Source organism: Phyllostomus discolor, chromosome X (genome assembly GCF_004126475.2).
Source record: "Phyllostomus discolor isolate MPI-MPIP mPhyDis1 chromosome X, mPhyDis1.pri.v3, whole genome shotgun sequence".
In the NCBI taxonomy this organism is placed as follows: domain Eukaryota; kingdom Metazoa; phylum Chordata; class Mammalia; order Chiroptera; family Phyllostomidae; genus Phyllostomus; species Phyllostomus discolor.
In genome coordinates this window covers 103,949,819-103,973,915 of record NC_050198.1, presented here as the reverse complement: position 1 = coordinate 103,973,915, position 24,097 = coordinate 103,949,819, and the positions used below count along the sequence as shown (strand labels likewise).

At 38.7% G+C, this 24,097-nt stretch overlaps 1 protein-coding gene and 1 long non-coding RNA gene across 2 annotated transcripts in view; both read left to right on the top strand.

The window, feature by feature from the left end:
* CHM (CHM Rab escort protein) overlaps positions 1–24,097 on the top strand; it is a 142,675-nt gene that overhangs the window by 59,220 nt on the left and 59,358 nt on the right. The window contains exons 5-8 of the mRNA XM_028523188.2: positions 5,370–5,754; positions 7,754–7,870; positions 8,372–8,492; positions 11,217–11,442. Of these exons, the coding sequence (XP_028378989.1) occupies positions 5,370–5,754; positions 7,754–7,870; positions 8,372–8,492; positions 11,217–11,442 (849 nt within the window). The remainder of the gene's footprint in view (positions 1–5,369; positions 5,755–7,753; positions 7,871–8,371; positions 8,493–11,216; positions 11,443–24,097) is intronic.
* Positions 16,219–17,698, top strand: LOC118498553. Its single transcript, XR_004901042.1, has 2 exons — positions 16,219–16,404; positions 16,628–17,698. It is a non-coding gene; the product is annotated as an uncharacterized LOC118498553 (long non-coding RNA).

Genomic DNA, 24,097 nt, shown 5'->3' with positions numbered 1-24,097 from the left:
TATAACATACACTGTGTAAATCAGCAATGAACGGGCTTACAACCAAGTACATACATCAGAGTAAAAGAATACAATCTCCACAGCAAGCTGTAGTGGCGAGAAAAGGTGCAAAGGGCTGAAAAATAAATAGTGAACACCTGTGCTGAATAAATTAACCAGCTGGCTGGTAATTTGTCATTTGATTCATCTGAAAGGGTGACTATTACAAGGCATTAATAAGGCATTCACTTCTAGGCATTCTTTTGTTACTACCATTAATTAATAAGCAATACTAGATAATATCAGAATGCATACCCCCCCAGTTCTCAGGCTTATATATAATTTTTGGCAGTTAGTAAAAAAATGCATTTTATATAAGCAGTATTCAGCAGTTGCAATGAGGTAAAATTATCTAAAAAATTATTGCTATACTGTATTGTAAATGGCCTTTGAAATTCAAATTAGCAATACAAATGACCTTAAATTTCATTTCTGAAATCGGTTTTATTGAAAGTTTTTATAAGAACTAATGATACAGATTTTCCCTTTATATGTTAAAATTAGAGTATCGTTTTAGAACTCTAAAAATTTCCTTTGAGAGCATGTAATCCAGTGACATTTATTTTCAACCAGCAAATGTGTTTTTATGGTATACTTTTCAAAGATTTTAAAGTGAATAAAATGGAGTTATTCTTTTGTTCTGAAGTTCGCTTCCAGAAGTTCAGTTATCTTCTTTAAAGAATTTGAAGACACCAATATTGTTTTAAATTTGATTTTTTTAAAAATGATATTTTATTGGTTACGCTATTACAGCTGTCCCAGGTTTTCTCCCTTTGCCCCCCTCCACGCAGCACCCCCCACTGCCTCAGGCAGTACCCCCACTGTTCATGTCTATGGGTCCCGTGTACAAGTTCTTTGGCTGTTCCCTTTCCTATCCTGTATGGAAAGATAGATGAACAGAATTTTGCTTACTTAGGCATGGAGTGGAGTTTAATTTTTGAAGTTTTCTGGTGCCTTTATGCCGTCTAGTTAGGTATTTAATTCAACTTTGACAGAGCTTCAAAAATATCGTGGTGGTCGTTAATGGCAAGGAAGGCCCCTGCTGTGTTTTTAGTGCGTATGTTTTACGTTGTGCTAGGGATTTCATCGAATTCCGATGTTGAGAATAGTAAACTGAATGGCTTATGCATGTCAGACGGATTCTCAAAGAATAACTCCTTTCCTCACATTGACACTTGTATTTAAGTATTTTGGCTTTTAGCTTTCAGGTTGTCTGACATTGGTGAGTGCGTTCTATTCACTCTGTGAAGTCCAATACAATAAATACAATATTGTCAATACAATAAAGATAGCCAGTGAGTAGATCCATCTCCGTGGTGTCATCATTGTGGTCTATAATAGGACAAGTCCCCATATTCTGTCGTATCCGTAAAGTTTAATTAATTATCCTGTCATCTCTCAGCTTTATCTTTGTGCGTGGAACTTTTTTTTTAAGATTTTATTTATTTTTAGAGAGGGAAAGGAGAGAGAGAGAGAGAGAGAGAGAGAAACATCAATGTGCGGTTGCTGGGGGTTCTGGCCTGCAACCCAGGCATGTACCCTGGCTGGGAATCGAACCTGGGACACTTTGGTTCCCAGCCCGCGCTCAATCCACTGAGCTACGCCAGCCAGGGCGTGCATGGAACTTTTGCTGCAAGTTGTTACTTTAGATCCCTCACGCGACACACTTTGGTTTGTTGGTTTTCAAAATAGTGCAAGTGGATACGGAACACGAACAATTTTGTAGAGTATATACACGTCACGTTTCACATCATCATCCTTCATCCTGAATGTCACTGATGTCACTGGTGCCGATGGCGGTGATGTGGTCAGAGAGCTTTTAGTGAGTCTCAGAAACCCTAGGTGCTCCTGCTTTGCGTTGCTTGTTGTTAACTGTGGGATGTTTTCCAGTATCTTACATTTGATTCATACTTTACGTTTGAGTAAGCGTTTAGTGTTTGTACAATACTTTTCATATATGGTAGCTCATGTATCTTATAACAGCCTCATGAAAGGTGAGGCACATGGACTGATCTCCATTTTGTACATCGGCAACCTCAGACATTGTGAATTGCCTAATATGTGCAAAGTACTGTGTTTAGGGCTAGAACTTTCCTGACAGTAGTTTCCGAGATCTGAAAAGTCTTGTTGTAACATTAATAATGTCAAGTTTGTTTTCATTATATTTAATTAAAATTACTAGGTTATAACAGTAAAAATACCATGGCATTTTATTTCTTGACATCTTTAATACGTTATTTTATTCTTCCATCGTACCCTTTTCATTGCAATATTTATTGGAGTAATTTTAAGAAGGCCCTCTTTCAGTGAACCAAGACTTGGGAATCCACCATCTACTGATTTTTCCTGGCCTAATTTTTTGGCTTTTCTACAAATACCTTTCATATTTACATGTACAAACCATTTATTTATTCATCGAGCATCTATTAGATAGCACGGTTACTGAGCAGAGTGGCAGGTATTATGAGGAACATACAAGAAGAGATGCTAGGGTCCTCGCTTGAGAATTCAAGTATGATTTGAAATAGAAAGTATGTCCTGGACAGACAGATGCCTATGAAAAAGGAACTGATAAATAGATGCGAGGTAAACTTCATGTGTATATTATGGGGGCCTGCAGTAATAGAATGATGAGAATCATTAATTTAGGGATGAGTTGTTCAAAGTGAAATTTAAACTTTTTTTATGTAACATTCTTTTTTTTAAAAGATTTTATTTTTTTTTTTTAGAGAGGGCAGGGAGGGAGAAAGAGAGAGAGAAACATCAATGTGTGGTTCTGCAACCCAGGCATGTGCCCTGACTGGGAATCGAACCTGCGACACTTTGGTTCGCAGCCCGCACTCAATCCACTGAGCTACGCCAGCCAGGGCTTAAACTTTTTCTTAGAGTGAATGGATTGTTGAAGTATATCCTTGTTTGGGGATGGTGTAGTTATGATATTATGGGGTGCAGAAAGACTGTCCCAGAATAAACAAATGATAGGGGCCCAAACCCAGAGATCAGAGTTTGATAAGTTAGGGCGTGGAGATGCCTTGTTGGAGGTAGAAATGATGAGACTGGAAGATAGTACATAAAGAAGGTGATTTGGTTCAGACTCACAAACTGGAAGATTTTATGTGGTAGGGTTTAGATTTTTTAAAACAAATTTCCCTATTTTATTTTTTACTAAATGTAGTGGGGTGACATTGGTTAATAGTATCATATAGGTTTCAAAGTGCACATTTGTATGATACATGGTCTGTATATTGCATGGTGTGCCCACCATCCAAGGTCGAATCCTCTTCCATCACCATAGATTTGACCCCCTTTACCCTTTACTGCCCCCACCCCCTTCCCTCTGGTCACCACCACACTGCTGTCTGTGTCTTTGAGTTTCAGTTTTACATCCCACATATGAGTGAGATCATATGGTTCTTAGCTTTTTGTGCCTGACTTACTTTGCTCAGCATGATATTCTCACGATCCATCCATGCTGTTGCAAATGGTAGCATTTCATCTTTTCTGTGGCTGAGTAATATTGCATTGTGCATATGCAGGTACCACATCGTCTTTATCCGATCATCTATGGAAGAACATTTCGGTTGTTCCCATGTCTTGGCCACCATGAATAATGCTGCAGTGACGATGGGGTGCATATGGGTTTGTGGATATACGCTGTCAAGGTGTTCAGGTAGATACCCAGAAGAGAGATTGTTGGGTCATGTGGTAACTCTGTTAGTTTTCTGAGGAACTGCCATGCTGTTTTCCACAGTGGCTGCATCCCTTAACATAACCATCAGTAGTGAACGAAGGTTTCTTTTTCTCCACAACCTCTCCAACGCATAGTATTACCTGTCTGGTTGACAATAGCCATTGTAACAGGTGTGAGCCACTGGTAATTCTTGAGCAGTCAATTAGCAGGTGCTTGCTTCCCCGTGGCTCTGAGGTACAGGGCACTTTTATTGCCGAGCAGCGCTGAGCAGCGCTGAGCAACAAGGCAACTCACTGAAAATGCAGGTTCTGTGGAGGATGAAACCTTGTGGAGAGCCCTAGCTGGTGTGGCTCAGTGGACTGAGCACCGGACTGTGAACCAAAGGGTCACTGGTTCGATTCCCAGTCAGGGCAGATGCCTGGGTTGCAGGCCAGGTCCCCAGTGGCGGGGGGGTGTGCACAAGAGGCAACCACACATTGTTTCTCTCTCTCTCTTTCTGCCTCCCTTCCCCTCTCTCTAAAAATAAGTAAAGAAATAATAAAATCTTTAAAAAATGTCATGGAGACATACATTGACGCAGGAAGAGTGGATGTCAGTTAAGGCAATAATAGGATGAGAGTGTTAACTCGAGTCGTAACTTTGGAAGTGGGGCTACCAGTAGAGTAACAGACACTCCTACTTAGAGTACAGCAGGAAAGAATCTAGAAACTGCGATAAGCCAATTTCTACTTGCATGACACTTTTTTCCTAGCTCTGTCTCATCCCCGGTAATAATAATAATCTTTGATAACTTCCGGTGTTGGTCATTTGCTCTGTGCCTGGTTCTTTGCATGTTATACTTTATTTGATCTTCAGGACAATCTTGTGAGGGAGGTGGTATTAGCCACCTATGGTGCCGAGGGACGATGGCTCTGTGTTATAGATGCGGTGTCGAGGTTGGAGAGGATAAATAATTTGACTAAGTTCACGGAGTTTCCTAGTCATAGGGGGAGTGAGGGTTTGAACTGCTCTTTGTTTATTCAGAAGGCTGTGGTCATGAGCACTGGTTTTTTTTTTTTTAAGATTTTTTATGTATTCACTTTTAGAGAGGGAAGGGAGGGAGGGAGGGAGAGAGAGAGAGAGACAGAGACAGAGACACAGAGACACAGAGAGAGGGAGAGAGAGAGGGAGAGAGAGAGAGAGAAAGAGAAACATCAATATGCGGTTGCTGGGAGTTATGGCCTGCAACCCAAGCATGTACCCTGGCTGGGAATCAAACCTGTGACACTTTGGTTCCCAGCCTGTGCTCAATCCACTGAGCTACGCCAGCCGGGGCTATGAGCACTGTTTTGATTTGTTTTGAAAGTACAGTTCCACTGTCTGCTTTAAATTCCCCAAAATGTACATGTGACCAGCCTGCCTAACCCTGAACTGTTTGTGTACTTTCCAAATGTTAATTACGTTTCCTATTGCAAATATTAAAACCAGAATAGATGAATATTTAATGTGTGGCTCACGGAAGGCAAAACCACACAGAGAACTTGATCAGAGCAAATGGCGTGAAGAAATAAAACTTGCCTTTAAAAGGTAAAATGGAAAAGCGGTGCCAAGTACAGCAATCAAAAACGTGGTGTTGATTATTATTATAATTTCTCATTAGTCAGGATTTGCACGAAGGTGTCGAGGAGGCTGGCGCACTGCAGAAAAACCACGCCTCGGTGGCATCTGCGGGCTCCACGACAGCCGCAGATTTGGCCTGCCCGCCCCCAGCAGGCGAGTCATTAAGCACCGCGAGCAGTGAGTGGCCCGAAGACCAGACTCCCAGCGCGGATCCGGAGCCGGCCCTGGAAGCACACGATGCTGTAGTGGCCGGGGAGAGCGCGAACCATTGTGATGACAACGCTTGTGTGCTGTCAGCTCCGGAGGAAACCGGTGACCCTGTGCCTGCAGCGGAAGACATCACAGAGCAACCAAAGAAAAACAGGATTATGTACTCGCAAATTGTTAAAGAAGGCAGGAGGTTTAACATCGATTTGGTATCAAAGGTAAGGAGCACTTTCACCCATCGTACCAGAGAACAACACTAATTTGCAAATGATTTTTGTAAACATTTGCCAGTTTTTATCATTTTATTGTCTGAAGTGCAGAACATTTATTTTATAAAGATACAGTAGCCAACAGTTTTTAATTCAGTTAAATACCTTTAAATATAGGTTTAAAACAATAAAAATGCTCAGCACTAGATTGCAAAGGATACTTTTGTAGTTTTTTAAAATTTTTTTAAAAGATTTTATTTATTTAGTTTTAAAGAGGGAAGGGAGGAAGAGAGAGAGTGAGAGAGAGAGAGAGAGACATCAATGTGCGGTTGCTGGGGGTTCTGGCCTGCAACCCAGGAATGTACCCTGGCTGGGAATCGAACTGGGACACTTTGGTTCCCAGCCCGTGCTCAATCCACTGAGCTACGCCAGCCAGGGCTTATCAGAAATTCTTTAGTGGCCTGTCGGATACTCATACTAATGGTTTAGATTTTGAAATTCCATTTTTCTGTGAAGTAGAGCTAATTTTTTAAAGTTTTCCTGCCTTATTTAAGGTGTAACATTTAAATTTTTAACATGTATTGAGTTATTGTCACTTAAGGGTGTTTCAATATAGAAAATAGCCAAATCGGTTGCGTTTAACCATATGGTTAAATTGCAGACATGTTAGTACTGTTGAATTTGGTTTTGTCTCTCCCACATTGGTTATGAGAGACGTTGGAGGATTAAATCAATTCCTCACATTGGTATTGGCAATACCAGTCATCCTCACTTCTCGAGAAAGACGTACCTCAGGTCAATCTAGACTGTTGGCATTACAGAGGGACCTTGTAAGTTGACTCTTTCAATGGAAATGTATAACCAGTGTTTTTCTTGTTTCATTGACGAGGAGGTCAGTGAGCTCCTTTCTTCTTATTGAGCACCTGGCCTTGGATAAGGCTGCTGTTCCTTATCCAAAACCCTAGGGGCCTGGTGTGTTCTGGTATTCAGATTTAAAAATATGTACCGTATTTTACCATGTATAATGCCCCCAGATTTTTGAGGGCAAAATAAGGCTACACATTATACATGGGTAGTACTAATTCTGTATCTGTATAAATGTTTTTTAATGCTTTTATTGGTACTCATGCATTAAAAGCGTAGTTTAGAAAGCAATAACGATATCTGTATGCACAGTAATACCCTGGGATATGATCATCAGTTTTATATATAAATTAAAAATTTAAAAATCTTTAAAAAATTGAATTAAAAAATTATAATGAAAGATTTTTTTTCCCCTGACTGTTTGGGCCAAAAACGTGGGTGTGCATTATACATGGGAGTGCATTATACACAGCCAAATGCAATATGTTAGATTAACCCCCCCCCAAAAAAAAATTCCTCATAGGCAGAGACTACAGGAAGGTGATCACTAGGATGTAAGGGGGGTGGGGGAGGTAGGAGAGAGTGAAGGCGGGATAGATGATGATGGACATAGACTTGACTTGGGGACGTAAACACACAGTACAATATGAGGTATACAGATGACGCGTTGTAGAATTGTACATCTGAAACCTGTATAATTTAATTAGCCGGCATCACCCAGTAAATTCAATAAATATGTATTTTAGAAAGTAATACAGTGTATGTGCTGATATGCTGTGTATGATGTAACATCCTTAGCAGGGTCTGAGGAGGTACTCTAATTAAACACATTCATATTTCTTTAGTCAGATGGAAGAACCTTATATCTCATATCCATTTGGGTCGGGTTTGGTTGCCAAACCAGTTACGTTACAACTTTCAATTCCAGAGGTTTTTGGATTTTGAATTTCAGATAATCAGTTGTAAGCTTGGAATATGTTATGAATTATAATATTAATAGGTTTAACGCTTTTTACAAATAATTCAAGTGGACAGATTTTACAAATAATTCAAAGTATAGCAACTGTATGTCTGTATTTAGCGTTTATGAATTTTCTACAATTTCACCATTTATTTCATGCTGTAAACTATTTTCTTTGTACAGCTGCTGTATTCTCGAGGATTGCTAATTGATCTTCTAATCAAATCGAATGTCAGTCGCTATGCAGAGTTCAAGAATATTACCAGGATTCTTGCATTTCGAGAAGGAAGAGTGGAACAGGTACTATGCTGATCTATTGTTACTGGATATGAGCTTAAGTGATGGTTTGCTTTGGAAGGATGAGCAAAATCATTAGTTTCCTAGTAAAGCCGAAAATCCCAGTCCCCTTTGATGACTTACAAATGTGAATAGGAAGAGATTGCTCAGTTAAAATGTGTTAATTTTCTCACAAGTTCTTCTGCAGCTTGATGCTGGTGTCAAGGAAGTGTTAATTTTGGCCAGCGTTGCTGGATCTGAGCTATCATTTGCTAGTTAGCGGTGACATGCCATTGGCCTTTTAATGGCAAAAGGGGCAAGTAGGCAAATTAAGTGGGGGAGAGCTCACAAGTTAATTAGCTCTGAAGTCAACAGAGATGCCATTAGAACTGGTGGAAGGGAACGTGAAACAGCCTGGCTAGAACGGAAATAATAATCTTGTTATAGTTTAAGGAAAACAGTGTATTTTGGAGTCCTTGTTTATCACCAGGAAGCAGTTTCTTAACTAGAAATCATGTGTTTCAGGTTCCTTGTTCAAGAGCAGATGTCTTCAATAGCAAACAACTTACTATGGTAGAAAAGCGAATGCTAATGAAGTTTCTTACATTTTGTATGGAGTATGAAGACCATCCTGATGAATATAAAGGTATTGTTTTGCTTTTCATGGTGTTTTCCTATTATTGTTATTATTTTCAAAGATTTTCTTAATTTAGTTTTAGAGAGAGGGGAAGGGAGGGGGAATGGGAGAGAAACATCCGTGTGTGGTTGCTTCTTGCGTGGCCCTCATGGCGGGTGGGGAGACCTGGCCCGCAACCCAGGCATGTGCCCTGACTGGGAATCGAACCTGCGACACTTTGGTTCACAGGTCCGTGCTCAATCCACTGAGCTACATCAGCCAGGGCCTGTTATTTGAGCTTTCTTATTTTAATATTCTTTCTCTGATGTAGGGAGCCACTTATTTCTCTTTTAAAATGCATTCTTACTGTGCATTATTCACTATGTTAGCCTTTAGCAACATGTAGCTACTTAAACTTGAATTAATTAAAATTAAATACAATTGAAAATTCAGTTCCTCAATCACACTAGCCACATTTCAGTCACTCAGTAGCCACCTGTGGCTAGTAGCTATTGTGGCTACAGTGCAGGTATAGAACGTTTTTGTCACTGAAGAAACGCTGTGCTGTGTGTTAACTTTTATTCTTGTTAATTAAATATTTTTGTCAACTGGTCCTTCATAGATGATACAGTAATCCCCCCCTCCCCCAATTTACAGGGAATATGTTCTAAGATCCCCAGTGGATGCCTGAAATCACAAATAGTTCCGAAACCTATATGTACTAGGTTGTTTCCTATACCTGTTTACACTTCATGGCTTCTCTTGGGCATGTACGAATTTCTAGCATCACTACTCTTAAGTATAATAAGAGTATCGCACTGCGGCACTGAGACATTTGATCTGCTGACTGTGCTGTCTACAGAGTGACTAACAGACAGCCTATGCAGTGTGACTGTGCTGGGCCATCGGGTGACTCTTCTCCATGGCAAGATGGGTGGGGTGCGTCACGACAGCACGAGATTTCATCACGCTACTCAGAACTGTGTACAATTTAAAATTGATGAATTGCTTATTTGGGGGATTTTCCATTTAATATTTTCGGACTCTGATTGACCATAGGTAACTGAAATCACGGAAAATGTATCCTTGGATTATGGAGTAACTACTATAGTCGTTTGCATTGTTCATTACTTCTTTTTCATCAGTAATTGTGCTTGCAATATTGAATTATTCATTCTGATTGATTTACAAAAAGAGGCTTGATTGCGTGGTGGAAACTGCTGGATTGGGAGAAGACATGGTTTCTGACTTGGCTTTGACCCATCTCATTGTGTGATCTGGGGCCAGTTCCTTCTCCATTTGTTGGAAATTGAATAGAGCACATCAGTAACAGCGCTTTATACTTTAAGGGCACTGGACTGGAAAAGTTATCCAAAATAACAAGATACTATCGACAATTCATTTATGAAGTTATAATGAGAACTACACCAGTATTTTTTTTTTCACTAAATGTGCAGTTGATGTTTTGTTGAGTTGGACACTCGAAACCCAATGCTTTTGTGAACCAGTGTCACCCCAGCAAATTCAATTTAAAAAGTCTAGCTCTTGCTCTTAAAGCTGCAAGTCCATTAGATACTGCCAAATTCTTCTCCACAGTGGTATAAACATATTACCTCAGTACATTTTTATAATTCTTATTAGTTTATATAAATAATTTCCATAAAATTTTTTGTCTTTTGTCATGGAAATGTATTTCTTACCACTAACCATTAAATTGCATTTTTTTTCTTTTCTTGGTATCAAGAAATAGTTTTTCAGCCCTGGCTGGCATAGCTCAGTGGATTGAGCGCGGGCTGTGAACCAAAGTGTCACAGGTTCGATTCCCAGCCAGGACACATGCCTGGGTTGCAGGCCATAACCCCCAGCAACCGCACATTGATGTTTCTCTCTCTGTCTCTCTCTCTCTCTCTCTCTCTCTCTCTCTCTCTCTCTCCCTGCCTTCCCTCTCTAAAAATAAATAAATAAAATATTTAAAAAAAGAAATAGTTTTTCACAGACCCCTTATCTTTTGTGTTGTGATTATAAGGCAGTGAGACTGATTTTATTAGCCACAAAGCAATTAGTTATTACTTTTCACTCAGTTCATTGCTCTTAGTTTTAATAAGGAACATATGCTTCAGAAAATCACGTATTGCTCTGTTGCTTTAATCAAAAGTTTACCATTTGTCATATTTAATATTTCAAAGTAAAATTATTGGCATTATGCTGCACTTTCAATGATAAAAATAAGACAGTTGCCTGGAAAACTGTTGTGATGGTTAGTGAGTTAGTTAATGCTTTTCTACTTTTTTCAAAGTATTTTTTTCATTTATATATATTTTAGAGAGGGGAAGGGAGGGAGACAAATATCAATGTGTGGTTGCCTCTCATGCGCCCCCTACTGGGGACTGGGCCTGAAAGCCAGGCATGTTCCCTGACTGGGAATTGAACCAGCAACCCTTTGGTTCACAGGCCCGCACTCAATCCACTGAGCCACACCAGCCAGGGAGCTTTTCTACTTTTTAAATCTGTAAAATACTAAACAAAAGTTCATTGTGTAAAGCTTAAAAATTGTGCCATCAATGCAATCAGTATAATGAAATTTTTAGTTTTTTGCCCCTCCAAAATTATTGCTCTCTGTCCAAAATGTAATATTATTCCCATGTATGTCCTTTTCCAAGGCTTTTACACAGACCTGATATAATTTTTATGTAATGGTGTCAATTGAAGTTTAGTGCTGATTTTAACAGAAAATTTCACCTTTCTTTTTCATAGCGTATGAGGAGATGACATTCTCTGAATATTTAAAAACCCAAAAATTAACTCCCAACCTGCAATATTTCGTTCTGCATTCCATTGCGATGACGTCAGAGACAGCCAGCAGTACCATAGATGGTCTCACAGCTACCAGAAACTTTCTGCACTGTCTTGGGCGGTACGGCAACACCCCGTTTTTGTTCCCTCTGTATGGCCAAGGGGAGCTCCCTCAGTGTTTCTGCAGGTAAGATTGCCATTGCTTCTCTTGTTTCTTGCTAAGGTGGCACTGGAATGAGAGATGACAATTAGACAAAAATGAGATTTACTGAAGGTTTAGTATTTGCATATGCTTTGTTGTTCTACTTTCTTTTCTTTCTTTTCTTTTTTTTTAAAAAATTTATTTATTTATTTTTAGGGAGGGAAGGGGGGAGAGAGAGAGAGAGAGAGAGAGAGAGAGAGAGAGGGAAGGGAGGGAGGAAGAGAAAGAGAAACATCAATGTGCGGTTGCTGGGGTTTATGGCCTGCAACCCAGGAATGTACCCTGGCTGGGAATCGAACCTGGGACACTTTGGTTCCCAGCCCGCGCTCAATCCACTGAGCTACGCCAGCCAGGGCTTGTTGTTCTACTTTCTTATAATCATTCTACTTGCCTACCTACTTACTACCTAAACGATGTATTCAGTTTGAACTGTTTTTGAGCTTTACAAATAGAATCATACTGTAAATTCTTTTTTTCTACTCAATATTATGTTTCAAAGTATCATCCTTCTTGTGTACAATTATAGTTTATTTTCATTGTTATGTATTATGAATCATACATTGTGATTATACCACAATATATTTTTCATTTTTCTCACGATGGACACCACATAGTTCCAGTTTTTGCTTTGATTAATAAATATCCTTTTATGTGTTTAGAATGTACATACTCAAAGGTTTCTCTGGGATACATATCTAGGAATGGAATTCCTGAGTCATGGGATATATAAACGTTCATACCAGATAGTGCCCAGGTATTTCTCCATGGAGTTGTATCAGTGAGTGTATATTCCCCTTGCTGTATGTCAGAAATCCGCTTCTTTGCCAACACTTGTTATTATCAGACTCTAATTTTTGTCAATCTACCTCACATAAAATAACCATTGCATTGTATTTTTTTATTTTTATTTTTCAACTACAGTTTATATTCAGTGTCATTTTGTATTAGTTTTAGCTATACAGCATAGTGATTATAGACAATGACATACTTTACAAAGTGACAAATTGGCAAGTGCATCGCATTGTATTTTTATTTTGCATTTCCCGGATTATTTATGAATGTCTTCTCATATGCTTATTGATTATTTGTTTTCTGGGAAATGCTTTTAAGAGTCTATTGTCCATTTGTTTATTGGGCTATTGTCCTTTTCTTATTAATTTGCAGGAGTTTTTATATATTCTGAATACTAATCTTCTCTCAGTTATGTGTGTCATGTAGGTCTTGCCTCATAGTGTTTATATCGCATAGATATCAATGATTAATATAGTCAAAACTGCAGTGTTTTCTTTTTCTAAGATTTTTTTACTTATTATTAGAAAGAGGGAAAGGAAGGGAGAAAGAGAGGGAGAGAAACATCCATGTGTGGTTGCCTCTTGTGTGCCCCCCACTGGGGACCTGGCCTGCAACCCAGGCATGTGCCCTGACTGGGAATCGAACCAGCAGCTCTTTGGTTCGCAGGCTGACGCCCAGTCCACTGAGCCACACCAGCCAGGGCGCAGTGTTTTCTTTTATACGTAACACTTTTGAGGTAATTAAGAATCTGGACTATGGAGATAGACTGCCTAGATTTTAATCTTGGCTCCTCCATGTATTAACCGAACTCTTGAGCGAGTTTCATTTGGGTTTCAATCCTGTCTATTACATTGTGTTAGCCAAAAAGTCCACATATTTTTTCCTGTAAAATAAAAGACACATTTTTCATTTTCACCAATAACTTCATTGATTTGGATATTTTGAGTATGTCGGCTATCTCCTCCATGGTAAAAGGTTGATCGTTCTCAATTAATGTCTTGATTTGACTGCTGTCAACTTCAACTGGTCTACCTGACCGTGGGGTATTGTCCAGTGAGAAATCTCCAGCACGAAACTTTGCAATCCACTTTTGACATGTTGGGCCCATCACAGCACCTTCTGCATACGCTGTGCAAATCTTTTGTTTGCATTTCAGTTGCATTTGTAAAATATTGTGCTATTTTTAATTTTTTAGATTTTATTCATTTATTTTTAGAGAGGGAAGGGAGGGAGAAAGAGAGAGAGAGAGAGAGAGACAGAGAGAGACATCCATGTGCGGTTGTTGGGGGCTGTGGCCTGCAACCCAGGCATGTGCCCTGACTGGGAATCGAACCTGCGACGCTTTGGTTCGCAGCCCGCGCTCCATCCACTGAGCTACGCCAGCCAGGGCCTCAGTTGCACTTTTACCGTGCTTAAAATAATAAGACATAATGTGCTGAAAACGTTGCTTATTTTCTTCCTCCTTCCACATTAAAATGGCTACACAAAAATTCGCCTATTTTGATCAGGTGTTTTTAAATGCATGCTGATAAGACAGCTGTCACCATACAATCTCAAAAAATTGTTTGGAATGAAGTTAAAGACCTCTAAGCACTACTAGAGCCATCTTACGGAAAATAAACCAAATGAACTTTTTGGCCCACCCGTTCGTTTTGTGTCCTAGTTTATTAACTTGGCCTCTTTATTATCTCCTTTATTTTGCTTTCTTTGGGTTTTGTTCAGTTCATCCCTCCCACCTCCTGAGCCTGTCAGCTCTGAGGCTGAACCCGGATGAGTTACAGTTACCTTTTACGATGATAAAGTTCTCATTACTGTTTTGAATTTTACATACTTATTCAAGTATTATTTTTGTTATCTTTTAGTCATATCTTAATTTCCGTGATTTTCTTTTTATTGACCATGAGTTGTTCTAAGGTGTTTTAAAAGAGTTACTTTGTTTGATTCTTCTGCTCTCAGCATAAAATTTAATTGTATTGTGTCCAGAAACTATGTTTTTATGGTTCTAATTCTTTGAACTTTTATTTTATGACTTCGTATGTCCTGAATTTTTCCCATTTTTCTGTATGTGCTCAAGAGGAATGTGTTTATCTACTTGTCGGGTACAGGGTTCTCTCATGATTGGTCCTGGTGTGTAATAACAAGTCAAGCTTCGAATTGTACTTTTCAAACTTTACTTTTATTGAGGTTTTTTCCTTTGATCTATTGAGAGCCAAGTAATGTGTTTTGAAATATCTCCCATTATGATGTTTGATTTGTCAACTTAACCCTATAATTTTATCAGTTTTTACCTTATATTTATTGAGGCAGTTTATGAAAGTCATAAATTTATAATTGTTTATCATCTTCCTGATTAATTTAGTGTTTTACATTAGCTGATGACTTTCTTCATCACCAATAATGCATTTTTTTTCTTAAAGTCTGCTTTGGTATTCAAATAGCTACTCCATCTTTTTAGTAGTTCCCTGTTATATCTTTTTCGTCCCTTTATTTTTCATATTTTCTGAGTCTATATTTAGAGCTCTAAATAAATAACATATCACATCTTTATAATCCCATTGGATAGCCTTGGTCTGTTACCTTTTTTTTTTCTGAAATGTATTAAAAAGTTCCTCTACTTTACTTCTGTTGGTAGTAAATGCTTCCTACTTTTTGCATATATGAGAATAACTTTGGCCTTTTTGTTTTGAATGAAGATTTGCTAGGTGAACATGTTCCAGTTGGCAGTTAGTTTTTTAAATGAAATATATTGGGGCGACACTGGTCAGTAGAAACACATAGAAGTCGGGCGTACATTTCCATAACGCAGCATCTGCATTTGGCCTCCTGTGCTCACCGCCCTCTGTCAGTATGTTAAACATTTCTTCCACTGGGATTTGGGTTCCATTTTTGCTGTTAAAAAACTTGATGTCGGCCTAGTTGTCATTTCTTTGTAAGTGGTACCTCTTCTCTCTCAGGTTTCTTTTAAGTTAGTTCATCTTTGGTGTTCTGCATTTTCATTGCAGCGAATGTAGGTTTTGGTTTTCTGTGTGTATCTAGCTTGCTATAGGTTGATCCATCTGAAATTAACAAAATTAAACCATTTGACATACAATTCCATATGTTTCAAACAGCTACATTGTATGTCCTCTGTCAGTTGTCATCATTTTGGAAAATTACCAGGCAATATCTTTGCAATTACTCTTTTTCCTCCATTGTCTCTCTTCTCACCTTTTAGGAACCCTAACCAGGTGTGTTGTAGAATGTAGCATTCTCTCTTTCGTCCTTCTTAATCTTTGTTTTATGTGTCATATTTTCTGTCTTCTTGTCATTCTCGCTGCATTTTATGTATTGAGGTCTGTTTTTTCAGTTTATTAATTCCCTTCACCTGTGACTAATCTGTAGTTTAACACTTGCTTTTTACTTCAATACTTTCATCTTTCATCCCCCCTCCAAATCTTCCACATCGTTGTTTGATATTCTCTTCTGCTTGTTAATTTTATTTATATTACATATATGTATATGTTGCATTCTGCCATGTGTTGTTTCTTTTGATTTATGTTAATGGTTTATTTCCTCGTGCCTTGCTTATCTTTGCTCTTGAGTTTACATTTCATTGACTTCAATCTGCGGAAATCTGGGACCCCAAATTAGGCATGCTTTCCTTCGAGGATTATTTGTGTTTGCTTCAGCCAGAAGGCGCTAAGATTTGAGATCACTTCCACTCCCCTCAGGGGATTTTTACTTAATGAAGGAGCCCCAGATACAGCTCCCACACTGATACGGGTTAGTTGCACTATTTAATGCTCAAAACTTTGAATTCAGCCCTGGTTGCTGTGGCTCAGTGGATTGAGCGCCAGCCTGCAAACCAAATGGTCGCTGGTTGGATTCCTGGTCAAGGCCCATGCTTGGGTTGCGGGCCAGGTCCCCAGTAGGGGGTGCTGGAGAGGCAACCACACATTGATATTTCTCTCCCTCTCTTTCTCCCTCCCTTCCCCTCTCTCTAAAAATAAATAAATCCAATCTTCAAAAAGAAAAGCTTTGAATTCAGCTCAGGGTTTGTTTATACTGTGCTTGCATGTGTGTGTGTGTTTGGGACTGGGAGGTTTGCTGTGGACATTTCTCTTATTTCCTTAAATCTCATCAGTGCAACAAAAATTCTGTTTAATATAAGAAATAGTTTTTTTTTTTAGCCCTGGCTGGCATAGCTCAGTGGATTGAGCACGGGCTGCGAACCAAAGTGTCACAGGTTCGATTCCCAGTCAGGGCACATGTCTGGATTGCAGGCCATAGCCCCCAGCAACCGCACATTGATGTGTCTCTCTCTCTCTCTCTCTCTCTCTCCCCCCCCCCTTCCCTCTCTAAAAATAAATAAAATCTAAAAAAAAGACTTAAAAAATAGGTTTTTTTTGTAACTGAAGGTCCCTTCCTGCTTTCAGTCCAGTATACAGCTAGAAGTAGGTATTCTCAGATCTGCATTTTTTAACAATGTGATTTTATGAAGGGAGGTGAAAATTTCATATATTTGAAAGCAGCTTAATTCTGAATATGATAGGTCTGTGTGTTTCCAGACAAGCTCTTTCTCCTCTAATCCGCTGCCCAAATGGGGAGGGATAGGGAGTGTCGTATCTCCCAGGACCACACGTCCTCCTACCAATTGCAACTAATGGGGGACTTGGAGGGTTTTCTTAATCATTCTTTTCCTCTTCCTGTGGCATTGCCTGATTCAAAAGGAACCACATTCTTTTATCTTGTGCTGCCCACTCCCAGAGAACTTCAGGGTAGGGAGATAGGGATAGAAGGAACAGACCACTGGGGAGTGATCGGAAGTTCTCAGGCTTCCCACCAGCACTTTATGGAAAGGAAATATTTAATGTCATTTCCCCGCCCCCACTAAATCCTTACATATCCTTTCCTAATGCACACCTTTTTCTAAGTATGTATTTAGTGTTTGCTTATTTCTTGTTTTTATAGGACAAGACATTCAAAAGTTCTTTGTCTCCTGTACTGATAGAAAATTTCAGAGTGAGACCCTTATGCATTAAATCCTAGACCCCCCAAAAAAATAACCCAACCCAACACATCCCCCCCCCCCCCAAACATCATCATAACCTCCTAAGGCTGAGGTTTTATCAGCCTTCCATATCTTTGTCTCCTCTGTAGAGCTTATCTCGGAATTTTGTGTGTGGTTCAGGCTCAGTGTTTGCAGTAAAAATGATACCTGACCCTTTGCAATTTACAGTGATACTTTCAGAGAATGAGGTAATTGAATGTGTGTGTAGATAGATAGATCCTAAAACAACAAAAGAACTTTTTCTCTTGCATTTGAAATAGTATATTAAAATTGGGGGTGGTTCTTTGGTAATTAAAGTAACTCTTGAGTTCTTCCTATATATTGTATACACGAGCCTGTGTGAATCATGATACAAATGCATTTACTTGGCCTGGGCATATCCTCTTTTAATTGGCTATTGGATTCCCTGCATAATGCTTTATAATTTCATCTAAATATTGTTCTGTTTATGTCCCAAAGTAGTAGCGCTGCCACCATCTATACATCACAGCCTGCACTTTTTATCACCAGGTTATCAGGGTTACGTGTCACCAGTTCTGTGATTTCTAACCGCCATTCTATATTCTGTTTTAATACGAGCCTCTTAAGCGTTCCTCACAGCCAGTTACAGTGTGTTCTCATCAAGGCTACTGTTATAAATGGCATGCATGCATATTTATGCGAAGGATTCAAAGGCATTTGGAAGTCATATCCTTGCATTCTAAATGAATTCTGCATAAACAGTATAACATGTTAACTACTAGAGATAACTTTCATGAGTAAATGCCCTCTGAGGTTTTTGTCAATTTAAATAGGTAGATTTTTTTAAGCTAAGAAAACGATGCTTATTTATTGTACCACCTACTATCCATTAATGTCATGATACATAAATTGGAGCATATTGGAAGAAAAGTCATTGAGACCCATAGATTTTTTCTAATCTAGCAAGCCATAGCGTTTTCCCTACTATATATGTGTTGGTTAATATTTTTTCTGGCACACAGATAAGGATATATATGTAGTATATAGGTTTTTAAACTCTTATAGTATATCTTCCAAACAGAAGTTCTTTTCAAGCCCTAACCGACTGATTTATTTCTGTTATCTGTGTGGTTGGTAACATAGTAAGTAGCCTTTAGAATTACTTTCTAATCCAGAATAGGTTTCCTATGCTGGGTCATGTTTTCATAGCCTGTAAAGCGGAGCAGTACCAGTGGGAGCAAATAAACTTGATGTTCTTTTATAAGCAGACCTAGACTACCCAGAGACTGTTGCTTGTGTTTTGTAAAGGGAAGGGATTTCACTGATTGTTTACTAAGTAGTTCAGTCTTTCATTCTTCAGGGACCTGGATTTTATTTCCTTTTTGTCCTACAATGTAGTAGGATTGTTAAAACGTAAAAGGCGAGTATGTTTTACTTTTAGCATATACCGTAATATGAATGGTGTGTGTGTGTGTGTGTGTGTGTGTGTGTGTGTGTGTGTGTGCAAACTCTCCACCAGACACTTGGCACCAGGTGTTCATACTCAAATGACATTTTCCTGAGCGTTGTATGTGGCAAACGGAGTAGGCGCAACCTCTACCTCAGGAAATTGTGGGACACAAGCTGATCTCTAACTTACAGCTTTTAAAAAGAGAGGAGGAGAGAGCACCAAGGGTGCACCTCGAACACCCAGCTTGGGTCGTAGGGGAGGCTGCGCCACTGGACCCTACAGGACACCTACTACATAGGCCACACTAGCAAGACACGGAGTCAAAGCAGCTCTACCTGATACATAGAAACAAACACAGGGAGGCTGCTAAAACGAGGAGACAAAGGAACATGGCCCAAAAGAAGGAACACATCAAAACTCCAGGAAAAGAACTAAACAAAATGGAGATAAACGATTTATGACATGCAGAGATCAAATCACTATTTATAAGGATGCTCAGGGAACTTAGTGAGGACGTCAGCAGCATAAAAAAGATCCAGCCAGAAATGAAGGATTTGCTAATTCAAATAAACAACAATTTACAGGGGAACAACAGTGGAGTGGATGAAGCTGAGAATCAAATCAATGATTTGAAACATAAGGAAGTAAAAAACAACCAATCAGAGCAACAAGAAAAAAAAGAATCCAAAAATGAGGATAATGTAGACAACCTCTAGGACAAGTTTAAGAGGTCCAACATTTGCCTCATAGGGGTACCAGAAGGAGAAGAGAAAGAACAGAAATTTGAAATCTATCTGGAAAAAAAAACAGTAAAAAAAAAAACTTACCTAATTTGGTGAAGGAAATAGACATGCAAGTCCAGGAAGCACAGAGTTGCAATTATGATGAATGCAAAGAGGCCTATTCCAAGACACATCATTATTAAAATGCCTAAGTTAAAGATAAAGAGAGACTCTTAAAAGCAAGAGAAGTTAGTTACTGGAAAGTTGTCAGATGCGATGGGGGAGGGAGAGAATGGGCGAAGAGGTGAGGAGATTAAGAAGTACGAATAGGTAGTCACAGAATAGCCCTGGGGATGTAAAGTACAGGATAGGAAATGGAGCAGCCAAAGAACTTATACCCATGACCCATGGACATGAACAATGGTGGGGGGACTGCCTGAGGGAGTGAGGGGTGCTGGGTGGAGGGGGATAAGGGGGTAAAAATCAGGACAACTATAATAGTATAATCAATAAAATGTAATTTAAAAGATTAAAATGGCAAAGTAGCTCCTTGGTATATGGATGTATGTACCTTAATTTACTTTACCATTTTTCTGTTGTTGCTGTCATCATGCTAAAATTTTAAAAAGTTGTGTTTTTTTATTATATAAGAAATGTAATTTCATATGCAGGAAATTTGGAAAGTAGGAACAGAAGTATTATTTATTATTATTATAATTAACTTACATCCCATCACCTGTTAACACTGAACACTTTGACATATTTTCTTCTACTTTTTTTCATCCATGCATTTAAAAAGCTATATAATTCTCTTATTTTTTTAAATTTGGCTCTGTGTAATTATGGCATAAGGAAACGTATAGCCATCATCTTAAAAAAAAAAACTATCTTAGCCTAAAATAGACAGTATAGAATGTTGGGTATAGTTAGAGGAGTTATTCAAATTCAGGGGTTCTTAATCTCACCTCCCGTGCCTGAAATCCATCACCTGGGTTTCAGAAATGAGACGCAAATACCCTGAAATTACATGGCAGGTTTTGTGTGTGTGTGTGTGTGTGTGTGTGTGTATGTGTGTAGTGGTATGACTGGGAGTATTTTTCTGGGAAGGGGATTCCTAGCAGTTCGAGCAAGATCACCCAAATCTTGTCTCCCAAAAGTTGGAGGACTGTTCGAATAGAATTTTTATAAACCACAGGATCCTGGAGGGCAAAATAAGCACAGCAACAAATCTCATTTTCTGAATCTCTCGTATGTGATCTTACAGATACTTTTCCCTCTAGTTAATAGTGTGTATTGGCATAGAGATGATACATAAAGCGTAGAGGTAGGCATGATGGTGTTTGCATGATCATTTGCTTGTTTTTCCCTGGAGGAGAGAACGTCGCTTAGGATAAACAGCAGGCTGGTGGGATCATTCATCATTTTGAAACCTGTTCGGTGTTGATGAATGGATAGATTGGGAAAGTAACTCAATAATCTTCATTTTTTTCCAGGTTATTCACAGATCAGTGAGCATTGTCGTTAATAAAGCAATGGAATGGTTTTGTGTCCTTGCCTGCATTATTCCTCAGGTTTTGACAGGAGAAGACTTTTAATTTGAGAATAACTTCTTATTAAAGATTACATTATATTTAAGTATGTGGTGCTGGAGCATTTATTGTGAGTCTCATGAATATATTAGAATTATATTGGCTGCACAAAATATGCAGTTTGAGTTTCTATTTTAGCAATGCCCTGTTCGAGGCTAACTAACTCAGATACTACATTATACTCAGGTAGGAACAAAAATGTTCCTAGTCATTTTCTCCTAGGTTACATTTGTTTAGTACTCCAGATCTTAAAACAAGTCTAATAACTTCTCTAAGGGTGAAAGGTGGCTTTGTATAGGGTGACAGTGATATTTGAATTCAGTCCAGTGATATTTAAATCAAGTTCAATATTGGGAGCTGAGATTTTTTGTTTGATTCAATTAAAAGGTAATGCTATGCAATTGCGTAGATTAACTTTTGAAGGATCGTTCAAAACAATTCTTGACCCAACCCTTTGAAATACGTATTCGAGGTCTGTCCAGAAAAAGTCCAGCCATTGTTAATATAAAGAGAACAGTTTGTGTGACATCAATGTAACCTGGCAGCCAAGGAGCATGGACTGGAATGCACATGTGTGAACAATGACGACTTCACTGTACCAGTCAGTGGGGGGGGTGGACACCATTGAGTGAGCGTGTGCACTGTGTGGCCGTCACATTCAAAATGACTGAGTGAGTAGAGCAACCAACCTGCATCCAATTTTGTGTTAAGCTTGAACATTCATTCCTCTGTGGGAACTATTGGGATGATTCAGAAGGCCACAGCTACAGCCAACTGGTGATTGGCAGCCTCATCGCAACAAATTGCCCGCTCATGTGTCACATCTTGTGCAGAGAGCTTTAGCCAAACATCAAATCACCCAGGTGACTCAGCCCCACTACAGCCCAAAGTTGGTGCCCCATGATGCCTGGCTTTTCCCTAAACCAAAATCACCTTTGAAAGGGAAGAGATTTCAGACCATGGATGAGATTCGGGAAAATACAACAGGGCATCTGATGGCAACTGGGAGAACTGTGTGAGGTCCCAAGGTGCCCGCTTTGAAGGGGACTGAGGCGTCATTGTCTTATGTACACTGTTTTTTTGTATCTTGTATTGTCTTCAATAAGTCTGTTTTTCATATGTCGTGGCTAGATACTTTCTGGACAGACCTCGCATATTGTGCAAGCATATTAGAAATAATACGCGAAGTGTGTTTATTTTCAACCTAATTCAAGAAACAAAAACCCCAAAGGCAGCTAGATTACAAAGATCTGAGGCTTTCCTTTCTGGAAAGTGTAGGTCTGTTAGATAGCTGGGGGTCGTGTCCATGCTGTTTCCCAGTTAAAGTTTGTTTTTTTTTTCCACATTGATCCAATTACTGTGATTGCATACAACAGTGATAGAACTGATTATTTCAGTTGTTCATTTCTAATTCTTCATCAGTTTAGCTTCTGCTTTGGCAGGGAATGCTCAAACATTGAATCTTTTTAATAAAATTCCTTGTCATTCGACGTTTCACGACACGGAAGTTATAAAGTTTTCCATGTGTCACAAAAATAGTGGTCTCGGAATTGGGATCTGATTCTAGCTCTCCCATGTTATTATTTTCATGAACTTGAACATGGCATTTCAATTTTTGGAGCCTCAATTGCTTTACCTGTGTTATGGAAAGGGTAGTTAAATCTCACCGTACCACCTTACCTGCGCTACTGTGAGACTCAAATGTGATAATGTTAGGAAAAGTGCCTTGAAATTTGTGCAACACCAAAGTAATAGAGTATTATAACATCAATGTTCCATGAATTTACAGTCTTGATATGTACAGTGAATGTTTTAGTAATTACTGAAACATTATATATGTAGAGACTTTGGTTTATACATACAAGATCTAGTATTTGGCATTTAATGGTGTAATTGAATTACCTAATAATTTATGTCTGTTCATAGATATATTGGCTGCAGAAAATTTAGTCATTGCTGTGTCTGCTGTACTTCCTAGCACCTAGCCTGCTACAGAATGGGCATTCCACAATTTTTTCCTTACTGTTGAGTTTGGCATATTTTATTCATGCATAGTTAAAGCTGCTGAGTTAGAACTTTGGCTGGCACAGAGTAGGTGCTGAATAAATTAAATATTTAAATAGTTGTATTAGAAACTATTAGTACTAACTATTAGAAACTATAAGTACTAAGAAACTGTAGTACTTAATCTTTACCGTAGAAAGATTAAGTACTACAGAACAGAAACTGGATTTTTCTTCCATGTACTAGGTCATCTGGAAATGAGCACTCTTTGGGGGTTGAAATATTTACTGTCGCTTCTACTTTCCTCAGGTTAGGCAGTAGGTTGTCACTTGCCTGATATAATGAATAGAATAAAAATATTACCCCCCCTGAATCCTAATTTCATATGGTAAAACTGTACTGATTTTAATCTTACCAATTGAAGATTCATAATAATTGGAATGTTTTTACTTTGTATTCCATTTTAAAACAATTTACTACACAAATGAATAGCATAAACAGGGAGCTATATTTGGCTTCAGAATGACAGCAGGGGGGGTAGGTTTGAGGGTGGGAGGTGCAGGGGGGTGGGGCGGAGGAGAGTAGTGGGGCGAAATGGAGACAACTGTTTTGGAACAATAATTAAAAAAAAGAAACCAAGCTAGTGTCAACCATTTTTAAATGACTCTTCCAATCTTTAATCCATGCTCATTTCAAATTCATAAACCTGCAATTTATAATTTACCCTTAGACTAATTATCCCTACATTGAATTATTTCATACAAGTGCACATGTATTGATAAACAGGCATATCTTTCCAGTTTTTTGCTTTCCCATCTAGAGTTTTTTTTTAAAATAAGGTTTTTTTTAATATTGAGTTTATTAATTTGAATTACATTTGATCAGGCGTTAGAAAGACACCAATTCTTTTTTTTTAATTTTTTAAAATTTTAAAGTGTTATTTCTTTTTTTTAGTATATATTTTGTAAGATTTTATTTATTTATTTTTAGAGAGGGAAGGGAAGGAGAAAGAGAGAGAGAGAGAGAGAGAAACATCAATGTGCGGTTGCTGGGGGTTCTGGCCTGCAACCCA